This window comes from Chelonia mydas, chromosome 15 (genome assembly GCF_015237465.2).
Source record: "Chelonia mydas isolate rCheMyd1 chromosome 15, rCheMyd1.pri.v2, whole genome shotgun sequence".
Taxonomy (NCBI): domain Eukaryota; kingdom Metazoa; phylum Chordata; order Testudines; family Cheloniidae; genus Chelonia; species Chelonia mydas.
Window position 1 is genome coordinate 12,618,679 of NC_057856.1, and position 18,137 is coordinate 12,636,815.

At 45.1% G+C, this 18,137-nt stretch overlaps 1 protein-coding gene across 6 annotated transcripts in view; it reads left to right on the forward strand.

The window, feature by feature from the left end:
• GGT1 (gamma-glutamyltransferase 1) overlaps positions 1 to 18,137 on the forward strand; it is a 58,617-nt gene that overhangs the window by 22,203 nt on the left and 18,277 nt on the right. For 5 of the 6 annotated variants that reach the window (XM_043530048.1, XM_037878321.2, XM_037878320.2 and 2 more), the window contains 5 exons: positions 12,128 to 12,307; positions 13,304 to 13,431; positions 13,660 to 13,749; positions 15,486 to 15,678; positions 16,166 to 16,323. In XM_043530048.1, coding sequence (XP_043385983.1) covers positions 12,132 to 12,307; positions 13,304 to 13,431; positions 13,660 to 13,749; positions 15,486 to 15,678; positions 16,166 to 16,323 — 745 coding nt within the window. In that variant the 5' untranslated portion in view covers positions 12,128 to 12,131. The remainder of the gene's footprint in view (positions 1 to 12,127; positions 12,308 to 13,303; positions 13,432 to 13,659; positions 13,750 to 15,485; positions 15,679 to 16,165; positions 16,324 to 18,137) is intronic. The other variant, XM_043530046.1, reaches the window with a different exon arrangement.

Here is an 18,137-nt window from a genome sequence, read left to right on the forward strand (position 1 = left end):
GAAACTAAAATTCGTGCTGGAAAACCCAAAGTCTCTGTTGGAAAACTTCAAATGATTATTTTTAGATGGAATTTTCTGGAGGAGGAGGAGGAAGGGTTGGTTTTCCAGCTAGCTTAAGCTTTCTCTGCATCCATTACCCTCAAGTTCTCTCCAGATTGTGAAGTTCAGTCTTTGGAAGGCCTAATATTCCCTTGGAGGGGTTGCAAACCCTTGTCTGCCAAAGCACTCTGAATGAGCTGTGCACACAGACTATAACCTACTTCTCCTGACAATGTCACGGCAAGTTAGCCATACTTTTTTTTCAGCTGAACTGTATCATGTTCTAGTCAAAATGTATCAAGAGGGGCAAGTTGTAGGTTCTCTCTCTTTGGGTTTAGGGCTCTGCTAACTGCCCTACTTAAGGAGGGGAGACCTGGGCTTCACTCAGACCTATACTTCTCCAATATATCTGCAAAGATATTGGACTATGTTCAAGCCCTAGACTCAAGACTGGAAGAGATGTGTGACACTGTTCAGGGCAACTGAACCTGTCTTCCCCTTCCAAGGTCCCTGGGCGAAGACCTATGTCTCTCCCTCCTGAGCGGGGTTTATCCGGGTTGCACCGTGCCTGCCTATGCTGCAAGTTCCCCAACAAACCAGACTGCCTAAACAGGCCAGAGCCTGTGTTTTGCTTTCCTCTCAGCGGCTATAAACAGCATAGTTGCCCACAGTCGTAAGTTACCACAAAGCCCTCTTTAAGCAAACACATTTATTCTTAAGGTGAAAGCATTCTAGAGAAAACATAGTAAAAACATAATAGTTCCTGTACACATGCTAAAAGCTTACTAGCACTCAGGCTTATGGGCCTCAGTAGGCCAAAGTCCTTCCCACCTTCCTCGGAAGGCTTGGGGCCCCCACTTGGGCCAGAGGGCCTGTCCATTTGCTGGATCAGAACAAAAGCCCTGAGTCAGTTTAAACTCAGGCTGTTTATCCAAAAGGCCTTTCATTGTCTATTGGTCTCTGGAGAATCCAGTTTGAACCAGTATATGAGAGCCTCCCCAGGAGGGGTGGCACTTCTCTGGAGTGTTACAACCTGTGTGAATTTGCCTAATCACCCTCCTCTGTTCTTAGTTCCTGGGGGACTGGTGGGGCGGGGGTCACCTCCCACATGGAATTGCATACAATCCCTGTCCCACAATAATACGTAAAGTTAATCCAGTAAACGCTCCCAAAGATAGTCCAGGAAATTGCCAGATCTGTCACAATGTCCAAAATGCTAACAGAACTGAGGCTGTGTAAGAAGGAGACAGTCAGCAGGCTGTGCAGCGTATGACACCCATTGTTCACTCAGTTTAACTGAGCCCTAAAGCACTTCCCTTAGATTTCTTTCGCTGTGAAGAAGGGTTGTAAGGTTGGTAGCTGTGTTCAGAAATGGTTTGATTTGAATTGTGTACCCATATTGAACTGACTGAAATGCCTGAATATTAGGTCAAAGACACCTTCTGATAAACCCTGGTTATGTAAACCTTATCTGTTACTTTCAAGGAAAGCTAATCTGTGTGGGAGAACAGACATATGGTCTCCTCGACATTCTTAAACATTTCAAAAACTTTAAGAAGAGGGAAGAAGACGAAGTACACCCTTTCCCCTTCCTTTCTCTGCTTAGATTTCTACTTTGACACTTTGGATAGCTCTGCTATCAAGTTGATACATGTGTAAAACGGGGAAATAAGATGTAACACGCCAAAGATCTCAAAATGTTTAATCCCAAAAGAGATGTTTTAATGCCTTTTAAAGGGCTGTTTAGAAACCAACCTAAATAACACTGTGATCTGTAGCCTCTCTACAAACAAATGAAGGATACTGCTAGAAGTGTTCAGGCACACATTGATGCATCGTAAGTGATCCTTGTCAGCCAAATGTTGAAACCACAAATCTACAGCTATTGCTGAAAGGAAACCACTTCTGATTGATTTTTGAGAAAGTTTTCTTATCTCTAAACTTTCCTCTAATTTTAGACACCTTTTTAAAGACTTGCCAGGAAATTAGCACAGGAATCTTCCCAAGCATGTTCCCAGATTTCAGGATTAGACAGACACAGCTAGTGTCTCTTGCCATCCTGAAAACAATCAATCAATAGACCAAATGGATTATATGTGGTGGTACTGTTAAGAATCGGTGACTTTACTACAAATTCCTTCCTTGTAACAAAGCACGGAACTATTAATTAAGTATAATTAATGTGTGACTAAATTTGTTACAAATGAAGATTGTAAATAGGCATCCTTATTTTAGGAATAAGAGTTACTAGCAGAAGTGAGTGTTGAAATGTTTATGCCCGTACTATTGAATATAGGAATGTTAGAGATTTAAGAGTAGCAATTGATAATTTAGCATAAGATATTGGTTAGAAATCATGTTCCTTGTTTATATTTCTGGACATTATTCTACATAATGTCAAAAACAGAACAGCTAGAGTACTCAATATTAGGAGCTAGGGTCATTATTTTATAATGAACTCTGGAAGTTATTTGAAATCAAATTTGGGGAAGAAAATCTTCCTACACTTGAAGGCAGGATGGAAAAAAATTTCCTCAAATTAAAGCTAATAGCAAAAAGAGTGAAGCATAAACTTTAAACTTCACAATTAATGAAACGTTGAGAAAATAATCCCGAAATTTACAACAGAATGTGACTGTTCATTGTTTCATGAAGAATTAGCAGACAACTAAACTAAAAACTTCTGAGATAATTTTGTTAGTATTATACACTTATAATGCCAAGTAAGAATTAAAAAATTCCAGGAAAGAATTGCAACTACATGGGAAAACTAACTTTTCTGAATCGTGGATGCCACCTATTGGATGGGTAAAAGAGTGCAATGACACCAGACCTGCCACAACGATGGATTCACCTGTAACCTGAAGATGGGACAACATCACATTTTGGGGATGACCAATAAGAAGGCACAAAATCATGACAATGATCTTTCTGGGGGATGGTTCAACTCATCAGTCCATCTGAATGGAAGAAGAATGCATAAAAGATGCACCACCACCAGGTGAGTAGAAGCAGCCTCATTTGAAGATCAACAGATCCTGAGTACAGAGTTGTCTTGAGCTCACCCAGAGAGAGTGGCTACCCACTTCAAGCAAGGAATGATCAGTCATTTGAGTTTCTTTAAATGAGTCCTTCACAGACAAAAACCTTTGGGTTTGGCTTCTGGGCCCAAAATTCCAACTATAAGCCCAGCTTGGGAAAGAGGAGGCTTTCCTGAAGATCAGAGACACTGAGAAGATCCCACCACTACTAGAGAAAACTCCAAAGACAGCTGAGTTAAGGCTGAGACTATCCTAATCTGCTCAAAGAGTGGAGGGACTGGGAAATCAATATTTATTGCTAAAATATTCCATAGGGAAATTCTGCACTTCAGAGGTAACACAGAACTTGGCCTTGGAGAGCAAACATTTTGCTAACTTTTGTTATGCGCTTTGTCTTTGAGAGACATCCTCTCTTCTCTGTGCAAATTGACTTGGATGGCATAATCATCCCCACTGCATCCAACTCCAGCTTTTCCAGACACTGCTCACTTTGCCTGATTTCAACTTTCCCCTTACACACTGCTTGACTGAACTGCTTCATTATCTCTCGCCATTTTAAACACACATTAACACACAGAGCTAGAGCTACACCATCCACTCTGTATTGTTATAACAATCTTCAGCTAGTGTGTATGAACACTCCATGACTTTAAGTAGTAATGTCCAATGATCTTGATATTTATCTCTTTGAATCCTGTGCTTAGTCCTAGAAATATCACTTTCTTAAACCAGGATTAAAACGGAATTGCTAGTTTACTTTACTAGCCTTTCATTGACACTGCTCAGCAGTATCCTGTCTGTCTTGTTAGCTTGTATCTTGATTTTTTTCCCCTGTAGTTTATATTTTTGGGCTTAGACAGATTAGATTTTTATCTGTAAATGTGGATTTCATCATACACACAAACTGATGGAAAAAACATTTCCCTCTACGATAATGTAAACTTTACAGTGAGGCCAAATAAGAAAAATGCTGCTTGAGGACTTATTAGAATTTGATTTAAGGATATTTACTTTGTATATTTTGACGTGTGATGTTGATAATTTGTGTTTTAATGATTATAAAGCTTTAAGTTTTTTAATCTCAACATCTGTCATTAAATAATTCGCCCCCGTCATTGTCTGCCCTTGCATAATTTCCTGCATCTGTGAACATTTAAAGAGATAAAAATAAGAGAACTTAAAATAAATATATTAGCCACTGAAATTATAAAAAAAAAAAATCGGATTCAGCCAAGCCTAGATATTTTTGATAATAAGTTGAAGTCTAGTATTGTTTTGTGACATAGTTTAATTTATATCTGGTTATATGGCAGTAGTCCTTTAATTATGGACATTGAATTATGTTACCGGTGCCTGACGACTATCTCAATTGAATAGAAATACTCCTTTGAAGCAACAGCATTCCAAGTAGACAACTGAATGCCATTGTGTTTGTCACTACTTTGTTGAACTTTATACTCCCATCGTATTAGTCCTTCGGACATAGCTAATCAAATTATCTTTTTTTAATTTCCTTACGTTCTAGAATTTCCCACTTGACTAAGATGTTGCTCTTTAAGCATTAATACCTGTTTATACTGTAATGATTTACGTACTCTCTTCTGGTGGCTGGGTTTGTTTTATTTTTGTCAATAATTTTTCAAAATCAAGTTTCCTCTGTTAATTTTGGTTGGCATCTGCTAAATTCTAGGAAAGTAACTCTTGTTGACAGAACATAGGATCAGCTCTCTGGAATAAGCTCATAAGTAACGACTATCAATACTTCCATCTGTTTGTGTTTTATTTTCGCTGAGCTAGTCCTACGAGAATCAATTAGTTAATAAGTCCATCTAATCGACTTTTTTCGCAGCTTTCAATTTTGATTTGGGTTTTTTGGTGACTTTAACTTTACAATTACCTGGCACTTCACCCTGTGCCAGCCTCTCCGAGGGAAGAAGGGAATTTAGTCTCTGCTGCTAAGGGCTTCATAAGATGTGGGAGAGACCCGGTGCGCAGCATGCTGGATGAATTGAAATGGGTGAATGCCATAAGAACTACCCTGAAGACCAAGAAGTCCTATAGACAGAGACTTGTAATAAACGGTGAGGTCACATTTATCTGTGCTGTGTGTTTAGGAAAGGCTGGTAGGTAAAGCAGAAGCTTCCCAATTTAGATCCACTGGACTGCTTGACTGTAGCTGGAAAAGAGTATCTGTGTCTTTTGATTTATGGGATGATTCTGATTCTCTGTACAATAAATATTTCAAGTCTGGGATACCTGGTAACAAATCCATGGCCACCTTGGACTGGATGGCTACAGCAGCAACAGAGAGCACATTTCCTGTTTCAAAGGCAAGGTACCAATTGTGCTGAAGGGAATTTCCATTATCTGCTAGCAATATTGGGCCTATGACCTACAGCTGAGCTATTCTGGTTTCATTGAAGGGCAATGATGTGTATGTACACACTCACCAGTTCTTTTCAGTGGTACATGAAACAAGACCCTTATTGTTCTGGGTAATGTGTTCACAACCTAGGAGTTCTTAAGCAACTCTATCAAACTACAGTGTTAAAGGATCCCCACAGTTACGTCTACTAAGGATTGTGTAGCTTGTGTAATAACACCCCTGGAGAAGTTGTTTGTAGGGACTAATCTTGGGAACTGCAGAGCTAAAAGCATAAGCCTCTACTGCTTGAGCTAAAAGACCAACCAAATCTGTCAGCTCAGAAGCAGTAGCAGGCTCATAAACCACTAAGCACGATCTAGCACTAGAGAGGGACAAAGACCATAGCGAGTTAGTAGAGGTTCTGCTAGGATAAATCTTAGCAAAACCACTAGAATCAGGTGTGTGTGAACAGAGACTAAACAGACTGATTATTGTTTAGGGTTCAAAAGAAACAAAAATCTTGAATGTTTTCTGCACAAAGGAAGTGGAACTAACACCTGAAATCACTGTCATCTGAACCTGCCGTGGACACGGTCAATATATTCTCTGCCTTTACTGCGGTGGTTTTAGTTTTCTTTTTCCCATTGCTAGAAGGCGTCCTGTGGAGCAAATAACCACAGTTTAATGGGCTGTACAGAAGTGATGAGTTGGGATGTTGTTGCACACAGAGTGTGTCTGCTGGCCCTGACCCTACTAACAGTTGGAAGAGAGTTTGGGTGAACGCATAATTAGACCCGCAGCTTCCAAGGATATAAACAATGGCTAACTAGGCTTGAATAAATCACCCTAGCGATGATCAAGGTTTCTAAGGCTGACAAAATCAATTTGCTTTCTCTGTTACATAGAGGTAAAGTGAGTTCCTTGGCTGACATGTGAGCGAGGAAATGATGGTTTATTTAGCTTAATGGCTAAACCTGCCTTTAGGGGGAGAATGAAAAGAAGTCATACATCAATCGTGAATATCATCTGGTCCCCTAGCAGCTTATTGGCAAATGCTGTAACCTAAGTACAGAGATGTATGGGGAAAAGCACTGACAACCATGACTGAGGGAATGGTCCCTGGGAAAAAGGGATCCTACTCTAACTGGTAGGCTAAAGGCAACATGCTGCTTCGGAAAGTGATGGGATCTGGCTGCGCCCTCTTCCTATGAGCTGCGCTGGTGTCTTGGGAGGCGAGAATCCAGATATCTTTCTGCCTGCGAGTTTTTGGCTAATGGACAAATGTTGGCTGCTGCTACTCTGCACTGTGCTAGAAAGCACTGCTATCTGCTGTGATTGAAACGCCCATCTAAGCTATGATAGCCCCACTTTTCTGACCGCTTAGACTTGCAGGGGTCCATAGGCAGTCCATAGGCGGACTGTGGGCCAAATCCGGACTGCCAGACACTTTTGGATGGACTGCAACATTTTTATTTACTTATTATCACCAATATTGTTATTGGTTTTGTGTTCTTTTTCTCCTGAGTCTGGACCTTGACGATACCTTGACCAAGAAATTTGGACCGTGACAAAAAATAATTGATTGCCCCTGGTTCCTGATCTGGAATGCCTTGTCTCTTGGGCCACCGTGACCCGAGACCTTAAACCAGTGGTTCTCAAACTTTTGTACTGGTGACCCTTTTCAAATAGCAAGCCTCTGAATGTGACACCCCCCAACCCTGCTTCTTAGAAATTAAAAACACTTTTTTATATATATATTTAACACCATTATAAATGCTGGATGCAAAGTGGGGTTTGGGGTGGAGGCTGACAGCTTGCGACCCCTCATGTAATAACCTTGTGACCCCCAGAGGGGTCCCGACCCCCAGTTTGAGAACCCCTGCCTTAAACGATGTGCATTAGGAAATTCTGGCCTGCAGGGGAAAATACCAAATTCTGAGATGTTTAGCTTTCTGGAGCAGGGGGTGTGTGTGTGTGTGTGTGTGTGTGTGTGTGTGTGTGTGTGTGTTTCAGCTCTTCCAGGTGGTCCTCCAGAACCCTCTTAATGTCCCCCCCTTCTGTTCTCCTCATCCTGCTCCAGTTCTCAGGGCAATGCAACCTGCCTTCTGGCACAGGGGGGGCTTTGCCTCCCTTCAGAGCCACTCATTGCTGGTCCTTCGTGTGGCCAGAAGTGAGCACCATGAGGCCTACTCCCAGCCCCTGGTAAGTCCGGCACAGTAGTCTGAACTTGAATCCCCCTGCCTGGCAGTAACTAGGCTGTTGTGCTGGGTTTTTTAATAAAGCTTCTGTATATTTAAGACTGTTAAAGTTGTGACACAAATTAACATAGCTCACTGGTAAAATTGCTCATCCACCCATAACTCTGTTGTTTGCTGTTCTTCCCCTTCATGAATTCAGACAGGTCAGCCTTGGCTTTGAATTTCCTGCCTAGCATTGGACAATGTCACAACCCTGATGTCCGAGAAGTAATTGTAGAGCCTTTAATTACTTTATAGCCCCTCCGTCTTGGTCTCCTGCTGCCGAGAAGCGCTGTCTGACTGAAACCCTAACAAAGCTTCCCCAGAGCTGCATTTGGCGAGAGGGTTCAAAGGTTAAAACCACTTGCAGAACACAGCTTGCTAGAGAGTTCCGGCACTCGTGGCTTCAGGTGGCAGCGCACAGTAATTGTTCTGACTAGTCCCACCAGTAAATCCTTGGAGAAAAGAGCCAACTTCAACAGGGAAAAACTAGGCTGTCCACTTAACACACGCGGTCTCTGCCACCTAGCCAGAGGCATCAGGTAAGTACTGAGATGTTGGTCATAACATTGGCCAGTACTTCTTAAACTTCATGCATCAACATTCACAGGCTTCCTTCCTATCTTCAAAGCTGCAATGTAGTTGCTCTTGTGTGTAGGGGGGATGTTGCCCTGTAGTGGTGGGGCCTACAATAGGCTCGGAAACCTAGTCGCTTTCCTTTAACTCCAGCAGTAAAGACCTAGTGTGTTCTTGGCTCTGGTTCTAGTCCTGGCTCTCCTCAGGATTGCCTGCTTTTCCTGTAGCTCAGTCCTCTAGCTTCCTACAGGGACCAAACTTTTTCTCTTGCTCTCTTCCCTGACATGATCCATCTCACGCAGCTGCGTTTTGTCGAGATGGCTTCTCTTTCTTCCGGCTGTAGGTCCACGTCTATTCAGTGTCCTGGTTGGCCCTTCCAAGTGCATGATTTTTCTTCCTGTTTCCACAGGACTTGGGCACAGATTATACTAGTTAGAAACAGAAACGTACCTCTTAGATCACAGGAGTTGCTGTGAGGCTGGGGACCTAGTCTCCTGACAGAAGATGCATTGGATGCTCCACTTATTCTAAGCCCAAAGGACACTTGGGAGCTGAATTCTGAGCTGAGAGTTAAGCTGAAACACTGACTGTGACACTTGAACACTGAGCCCAGCTCTCTGATAGGCACAGCCCTGCCGATGGGGCCTTGCAGAGCTGCACAGCCCCCGCAGGAGCATGGGGGTGCTCCCTCCCAGGTATACAGGCTGGGGCACTGACACAACGCTTCCCTGTGTTTTTCCAGCTGGGCTGAGCTAGGGCGTGGGAGGTCATGTCCTGGTCTTAGCCTTACCCTCTTCGGGGTGGCTGTCATCTGCAGGGGGACTGGCCGGGCTTGACTCCCATGCATGGGGCTCAGGGGGTCAGAGGCTCTGTATGCTGTGTGCAGTTGCCTAGCAGCTGGGCCCTTACTGGTCTGGGATGATGCCCATCACTGTGGTACTGGGGTAACTTGCACTGATTATAAACAGTGAGAAACAAGAAGTCCCTTTTAAAATAAAGGGCCTCTGATAACCCCCCCTCCCCCATTGTAAGAATGGGCCACCTATCTGTCAAAAGCCTGGCTGGATAGGTCAGATAAGTCTGACGCTGTGCCCCACGGCTGCTTGCCAGACCCAGGACGGTCAGGCCACAGAGCACCGCTTCCAATGATCCAGAAGCTCCAGCCTCGGGACTAGCGATCATGCCCTGTGCTGCAGGGAAGAGGGGTCGTCCTTCAGATGAGCCACAGAAAAGGAGACCTCCTGCCTGGTGACAGATCCTGCGGCACTTTCTGTAACACGCCGAGGACAGCCAGTCCAAACTCGTGGCCAATAAACAAAACTGTCTTTAAGGGTCAAGGCTGAGTGAGCTATTGTTGGAGACATAATGGCTGCTCTGTTTCCAGGCACAGTAACTGTATGACAAGTATGCCACTGATTTTTAGGACGGTCTAGTGTAAAGCAAGCTGGGAACCTGTACGGAGAGGCTTCACCCTTTCCCCGCCAGCTGCCGGTCATTAAGATTCACATGCGTAAGGGCACTGGCAGTAGATTAGTTTTGTAATAAGCGACGAGGCTTAGAAAGCTTTCAGTGCATGGGTGCCAGGAGCAATGCAATGGCCACTAATAGACAGAGGGCCAGGACGGCGCACTGACATCTGTTCGGCTGGAGTGCTACGTGTGTGCGGGAGGGTGTTCAGCTAATCTCCTCCCTGATGGGCCAGTCTAACCACCCTGCTTCCATCCTGGCTGGCCTGCTCCCTCCAGTGACCTCTGCACTGGCTCCCCCCATAGCTCGCTGGTACTGCATGGGCTTCTGCCACAGGGCAGCGCGAGCTCGTCTGACCTGGCTGGAAATCACATCCTGCCTTGGGGCCGTTACATGACTGGAGAGGGTCAGTCCCGTCCACTCGTCACATGATGCCTCTGCCTGGTTTCTCTGTGCACACGGCAGATGCTTTGGGGAGGTACCTGGGTAGTGTGGCCATTGCACTGTGTGCGCCGGCTGTATTAAATCTGCAAGAACCTGTACTGTTAAGGATGCGGGGGAGGGGAAATCAAAAGCAATTAGAAGAAGATACTTTACCCAGTACCTCCAGTGCAGCTGTTTCTGGGGAAATAAGGCCCTGACTACTGGGAAAGCAAATGGTTTCTGTTGCACCTAGGAATGGGATAAAAGACCCCTCCTGAGTGCTCTGCATGTCATACCACTTAGCGTGGGTTGTGTGTACATTGGTGTGTTGCGTCTAGCGGGACAGTGTGCTCGGACTGTCAGGATTGAAGGTGTATTTCACGCAGGTCGATGGCTACCCCGTGACCTTGCACAGAGGGAGGGCAGCTGTTTATTCTTTGGATACCTTCGCTCTTCCACAAGTGACAATAGCTGGGGATAGTTAAAGTGTAATTGTGTCTTTGAATTGCTTTGATTCCAGAATTTGAAAACACAGTGTTTCTCCTGTGAAGTCATTGCCAGATATTTATAATTTATTTCATCTTAAATCAAGTTCTGTACCTGGGGCTTTTCCTGACCCTGCCTCCTCTACTCTCTGTGGAACTACTTACTTGCTACAATGTGAAGTAATCTACCCAAGATGCTCGCTGTGTTAATTACTGCATCTTGGCCTGCTCCTTTTGAAGAAGGATGGGGCAGCTCTTGCAAAACTGTTCGCTGGCTTAAAATCTTAGTAAAAGGAGCAGGGTTTGAAGGGCTCTGTGCTTATAAACTGGAACAATGGTGATGCTATATTAATAGTAAATAGAATTATCTGGGCTGAGGGGGTGGGGCTCTGTTAACAGACGAGGAGGGAGAATTCTGTAATTGTTCTAAAATGCTAGAATCCCTGATCTGCTCCTTGTAATCGGTGCTCAACACGAAGACCCAAAGACTCTTGGAGGGACACAATGAAGTAGTGATGGAATCAATAGACTATACCTGTGAATGAAAAATAAATCTAGGGTAGGGAATACTTGCACTTGCTGCAGATCAGTAGGGCACGTTAGCTAATTGATTGACTGAGCTATTGGCAATTAGGTTTGAATAGCCAGGGAGACCTGATTTAAAAACCAGAAGGGGGGGAGGGGGCGAATGAGATGTACAGACTTTCTGTGAGGGGAAAGGAGGAAAAAAGAGCAATCCTGGTAACTGCCATCCAGTAAATCGAACTTCGGTCTCTAGTGAAAAAAAACGAACAGTGGCTCAGCTCCTGCGAGCAGGAATGGTTGTTTCCATTATTCCCCAGGCGCTCTCATGAGCAGGAAGCTGCAAGAGACCGGCCACGCCAGACAGCAATGAGCTTTTTAATGTTGATCGAATTACAAACTGTTGACTGATGGGTCTCAGGGACGTAACAGAGTTGGAGCCTGTCACAGCATTTGATAGGGCTCCCCAAAGTTAACTGAGATGGATGGCATCTGAGCACTGTCCCGCTGACCCTGAGGACTCTTACTCTCACGCGACTGCAAGAACAGGCGTGCCCAATGATTTTGTCATGCTTTTTGGCATGGGGGTGAGTTTTGAAAGTCAAAAGGGGTAATTAGGCTCCCAGGTCCTAACTAAGGCAATGAGAGTTGGGTGCCCATCTGCCCAGGGTGCCTTTGAAAAGCTCCTCGCTATCTACCTCCCTTCCAGACGGAGTAGGCCGAGTCTCTAATTTCTCTGAATGGAATGCGCCTTTGGTGTCCTTCAGTTGCTCTTCCCCGGACCTCCCCTGCTTCAATTGGGAGTCGAGAGAGGAGACAAGCGGTGAGAAACCAGAGTGTGAAACTAGTTAGGTGGACATTCATTTCCAGTGTATTTGAAACAGGCTGCTGGAAGCAGCCCATTGGTACCAGATTCAGCGATTGCCTGTAGGCCCCGTGGGGATTGCCTGCTCATAGTGTCTCTCTCCTCAGAAAGATGAAGAAGCGCTATCTGATAGTTGGGATTCTGATTGGCTTCCTGGTGGGCCTGGTCCTTTTCTTGGGGTTTTTCTTCGGACTGCGCTCAGCTCCGCAGCCCCCAGCGCAGGATGGACATCTCTACAAGAAAGCAGCTGTAGCCACGGATGCTGGGCCGTGCTCAATAATTGGAAGGTATCTCTCTTTACTCATGTCCGTACATTCTCTTAGCTATTGTAACAAAGTCAAGGACCCAAACTCTTCTATTTGCTTTCGCTCAGGAACTGCTCTGCTAGCCCTCTGCCTGTGGCATGCACTAGTGCTCTGTAATCTGTCATTAAGGTCAGGATACCAAAACGTAGGAGTCTTGCAATGCTTGGTTTGCTCTCCATGCCTGGGAAACATGGTTGCTGGCAATCTAAGCTATGTACAATGGGTCCAGAAGGATGGGAATTGCATAAATGACTGAAATAAACTTTTCAAGCTGTTTTTAAAATCCATTTTTCCAGTCTCCATGGGGATTTTCAGTGGCCAATTCCCACTTTACATTTAAATGGGAACTGGACATCTAAATGCCATAGGCAGCTCTGGAAAACCTCAGCAGGGTTTTCAAGCTGATCTTAATCCAGATCTGTCCAGCCCACACCAGCAGGAGATCGCTGCTTTTTAAAAATTACGCCATAAGATGGGGGACGCTCAAGAGTAGAGGATGCTACCAAGGGAGAGCTCGGTCGTCTGCAGGCTTCTTCCCTGTGAAACTGAACCAGGGTGCATCTTTGTCATCTTGAATAAAATGCTGAGAAGGCGACCGGATGCTGCTTCCCTCCTGCCTCTGTGCTGAATCAGGCAATGCCTTGAGAGCCTGGGCACAGAAGGAGGGAGTGGCGGCTGTGATGGGATGCTGAAACAGTCTTATAACGTTCAGCCACTAGGTGATGCCATGGGTAACATACCTTATCTGAGCCGCTGGCCTCAGAGAGGGCAGCTCATTAAAGTATCTCTTAGACAGAGAACACCTCTCGTGTCTCACTCTGTGGCGGAAGCTCTGTGGCCAGTCCACATCTGGTACAAAGGCCTGACTGTCTGTAGCTGCCCTGAAATCGACCCTGTACAAGGAGGTCCTGAAAGTGCTGGAGAAGAGGCCTCTGTGCTGCCGCTGGACCATAATTTTGTTCTCTTTTGCCGGCTCAGGGATATCCTTCAGCAAGGAGGGTCTGCAGTGGATGCTGCAATTGCAGCTCTGCTCTGCGTGGGCCTCATGAATCCTCACAGTATGGGAATCGGAGGGGGTCTCTTCCTCACCATCTACACCAGCACAGGTAAGAGGGTCTGTCATAAATGATGGGCAGCACTTCACTTGAGACATGGCTCTGTCTAAAGCAAAGTTGTTAATTCTATCCTAGCACAGGGCAGGTCTGATAGACATCATGCCCTACCAACGCGGTCAGTGCTGTAGGGCTCGAGTTCAGAGGTTCAGTAACACAAAGCCAGTGTGCTGTGTCTAGAGTGAAGAGCTGATGCCAGCCTTATTCCTTGTGTCTTTAAAGGGAAAGTAGAAGTCATTAATGCAAGAGAGGTGGCTCCAAAAAATGCATCCCTGGACATGTTTGGGAACAACACAGAGCTCTCCCTTAAAGGTAAGGAGACGTCAGGTTGATTCCAGCCAGTGGATCCTTGGGCTGTTCAAACTTTAGCTACTGTTGCAATATCTCCTGGGTTCAAAGTACTTCTGACTGTTCTGCATCTTGTGGCTGGAGTTGGCCCTACCCAGCCACCTGGGATTCTCACCTTCTCAATTGCCCCAGAAATCTTTCCTCCTCCTGCTGATTGGTGCTGTGTATCGTCACTTGTCCAGGAGATCAGAATGTACTGTCTCATCCGTGACAGTCAGTCACAACAGTGCCCATTGTCTCATTCATACAAAGAGCAAGGTAAAAAATCAATCTTAATACACAACTATTAAGGGGCCATATTTTGTATTGCCATGAACAGCATAACATCTGCCACTGTCGTCCCCATGCTCTGATAGACAAGAGCCCCTGCTGTTAGATCTCACCCATGCTTGTGTTGCCCTGAGAGCCATCACTCGACTGTCTTATTAATGGTGGCTCCAGTTGGAGACCTAGAGGGTCCAGAGGAGAGGCAGAAATTCTCCTGACTGGAAACAGAACCATCTCTAAAAGACATGAAGTAGCTAAACCAACTGACTTCCCAGAGTGCTTTGAGGGACCTAGGAAAGCAGGTTCTTTTGCTGGGGTACATCTGTATTTGAGGGGGGGGAGAGAAAAGTCTCTGTGGGGAAAACTGGTATCCGAGGACTACGTTACAATTTGGGGAGGTGCCAATAAAAATGGGACTGTCTAGACGAGGTGCACATCGTTGCCCCAACCCATGGACTGAAATCCCATTCGCATGGGTTACTTGTACAATGCCACATGTCCACACCCAATAGCCATCCCAGTGCAGGCGGATGCAGGGAGGGTCCTATGGTTCAGCTGTGGTTGTATTTGTGCCCTTTCCTACAGTCTTTCGCCCTGTTTTTGGATTGGAAGCCATAAGCCGCTTCACCAGTTCAGCTAGCTCCAGCAACGCCATCCCACGCTGCAGGGCCTCGTGTTGGGTAAAAACCCCAAGCCCCTTGCTACCAGCGATTGCTTCAAGAGTTCCCGACCATGTACAGGGAGTGGCTGGAGCAAAGCCAGCTCCGTCACACGGCGTGATTGTATGGGGCGGCTGAAGTGTTGCAAAGGCAGGAGATGCGACCACCCATTTCATGCAAGCGATTCCCATCAAACAGCTTCCTTGCTAAGTGAACATGAGAGCAAGGCAGCGTTTTCAGACTCAACTCTTCTCTGCCAAAAAAAGCCGTTTTGCGTCAACTGAAACTGTTTGAATTCAGGCTGAATTCAGCAAGTAGCTTCAGCTTAAAAAAAAAAAAAAAATTCCGCATGCTTTGATTTGACACTTCTGAAATGAAACATTTTGACTTTTCTTCTTGAAACAATGTTTTCATTTAGAAATGTAGCTGGATTTACTTAAATAGTAAATAAACACACAATAAAAACCCCCAGATGTTTTGGATTGAATGAAATGTTTTGTTCAAAAACAAAACTTTGTTTTATTTTTGTTTTTTCGGTTTGGTGAGAAACTCAGCTTCCAGTCCAATTTTTTTCCTGGTTTCTCTCCCCCCTCCTCTCCCAGTTTGGCCACTGAAGCAAGAAACCAATTGATTGCTCAGCTCTAGTGAAGACCTGGCCATGGAAGGGGTCCCCTTCACTTCTTATGGAAATGAGTAAACGTAAAGACAACTCTGTCTTTGCTCTTGCTTAGTATTTGTTGCCGAATGGCCTAATGTATTCCCTGTCTGCTCCAGGGGGCCTGTCCATTGCGGTTCCAGGAGAAATTCGTGGCTATGAAATGGCTCATAAGCGGCATGGCAGATTGCCATGGAATAGCCTGTTTCTGCCCAACATCAAGCTGGCGAGAGAAGGGTTCCCAATTGGGAAAGCTCTAGCAAAAGTCATCAAGTCAAAAGAGAAAGCGATTGAAAGCAACCCCTCACTGTGGTAGGTAGCGCTTTGGAGCCTGCATCGGTGCTATTCTAATTGCCCCTGCTTGGACTGCCAGCAAGCTTTGAACGCAGAAACTTCAGAACCAGCAGTATGAGCCTCTGTCATTTGAGCTCAAGGACAAACCCCCATCCCTGGCTTCTGTGGTAGCTTTGATCTCTTATGTGGACCAGCTACTAGTCTATTAGACAAAAAGAGCCACTCTCCACTAGTGTAGGTTACACTCAGAGTGCTGAGCCTTGAGTTTGTTTTAACTCTGAGGCAGGAGTTCCTTGTGTGTGTTGTTCAGTGAGCATGCATGGTGTTACTGTCTTGGTACTTGTGTCTGGGGGACCATGTGAATAGCATGTCTTCTAACTCAGCAGTCCTGGTTTTCTCTTGGAAGCTGTTAGCCTGAAGACTGTGCAATTCAAAGCCAAAGATGTCTGTGGTGAAGCTCAATGTCTCAGCTGATTCACTCACTCTCTTTTCCTTTCCCCCTCAGTGAAGTGTTCTGCAGAGGAGGAACGATCCTACACGAGGGGGATGTCATCAAGATGCCCAAACTAGCAAACACCTATGAGACTTTAGCCAATGAGGGAGCAGATGCCTTTTACACGGGGAGTCTGGCGCAGCAAATTGTCAAAGACATCAGGGAGGCAGGTGAGAAACCAGGCGCTTGAGTATCTTTTTTTATACACCCCAAACTTATTCATCAAGAAGAGCTGCAGAAGCTCCGCTTCCATGGATGAAAATCTTTGCTGTGATACCAAGTCTCTGATTTAGCAAAACTTCTTATAATGGCCAAAGAAAGTGAAACTCATTAGCAGCTGGCTGGAGTTGAGTCATTGGTTATAAGTCAGTAGTCATGGGGCTGATGATTTAGAGCAGTGGTTCTCAACCTTTCCAGACTACTGTACACCAATCAGGAGTCTGATTTGTCTTGCATACCCCAAGTTTCACCTCACTTAAAAATTACTCGCTTACAAAATCAGACATAAAAATGCAAGTGTCACAACACACTGGAACTGAAAAATTGCTTACTTTCTCATTTTTACCATATTACTATAAAATAAATCCATTGGAATATAAATATGGTACTTAAGTTTCAGTGTATAGTATATAGAGCAGTATAAACTAGTCACCGTCTGTATGAAATGTTAGTTTGTACTGCGTTTGCTAGTGCTTTTTATGTAGCCTGTTGTAAAACTAGGCAAATATCTAGATGAGTTGATGTACCCACTGGAAGACCTCTGTGTACCCTCAGGGGTATGCATAACCCTGGTTGAGAACCACTGATTTAGCATCTTATTGGAGATAAGCAATTTTTTGGGGAGAATTTTTTGTGCCCGATTTAAATTTAATCTTGGGGGAACAATAAAACAGTGTAGACTCTTTTCCAGCCAGTAAATAACCTTAAGTGAAATCTCTGATCCAAAGATCTTTTGCTTTTAGACTCATGGGAAGTACTGACTTCCCATAACAGATCAGGGTCTGCTGTCTAATCTGAGATGCAACCTCTGATAATAGTTTATACCTAAAAACATAGGCCCAAACCATGTGGCCTTAATCTGTTCTGTCTGTGGGAATAGGGCTCTTACCCTCTGTAGGCCACTAAATGGTGACAGAAGCATAGGCTTAGCTAGTACCTTGTACATAGCTCTGGAATTCACAGAACCGTAGTAACCCACCTATTGTGTTTGTCCTCCTGGAGCAGTGAATTCCTCCAGCTGACTATATACTGTTTTTTGTTTATTTGTTTTTAAGTAATTCCTTCAATTGGTTGTAAATGCTCTGACGCTTAACATCACTGAGTGCCCCCCCTGCCCCTCCGTTCTTGTATTATGGGATAATGATCCACAGCTTACAGCGCTTTTCATCAGATCTCAAAGCATTTCACAAAGTACGATGGGGAACTTGAGGGACAGAAGGGGTAAGAGGAATGGCTTGGTTTTGACAACATCAGTATATAGAAGCCACCAGTCTCTTCTGTCTTATCCTTTCTGTGCTCAGTCTAATCACCTTCATTGCCCTTCTCAGGAGCTCTGTCAGTTTTTACTGTATTTTTCTGAAGATGAGGTGATCAGAATTGGATGCAGCCTCTAGATGGGCCTGGGCCACCTTTGCATGTCCTGTCCCTCTTCTGTCACTTGTCAGCCACATCTCTGAACACCTAGGGCCAGGGACACCTAGTTCACCCATTTTCCTTCAGTTCTGTCCGGGGGCCTGTCAGCTCGTGGGGGTAGGAGCCTTCACAAGAGTTTGTCTAGCTCACACCATGCTCAGCACTCTGGTGCCTGAACTGCCAAAGTCCAGTTTATCAAAAGTGCTTGGCACCCACAACTGGGGCCTGCTCTTCAGAACTGCTCTGCACCCCACCCCCCTTGTTCTCAGTGGGAGCTGCTGGGTGCTGAGCTTTCTTGAAAATGTGGCCACAGGTTCTAAAGTGCCCTTGAGCTAAAATAAATTAAAATCAC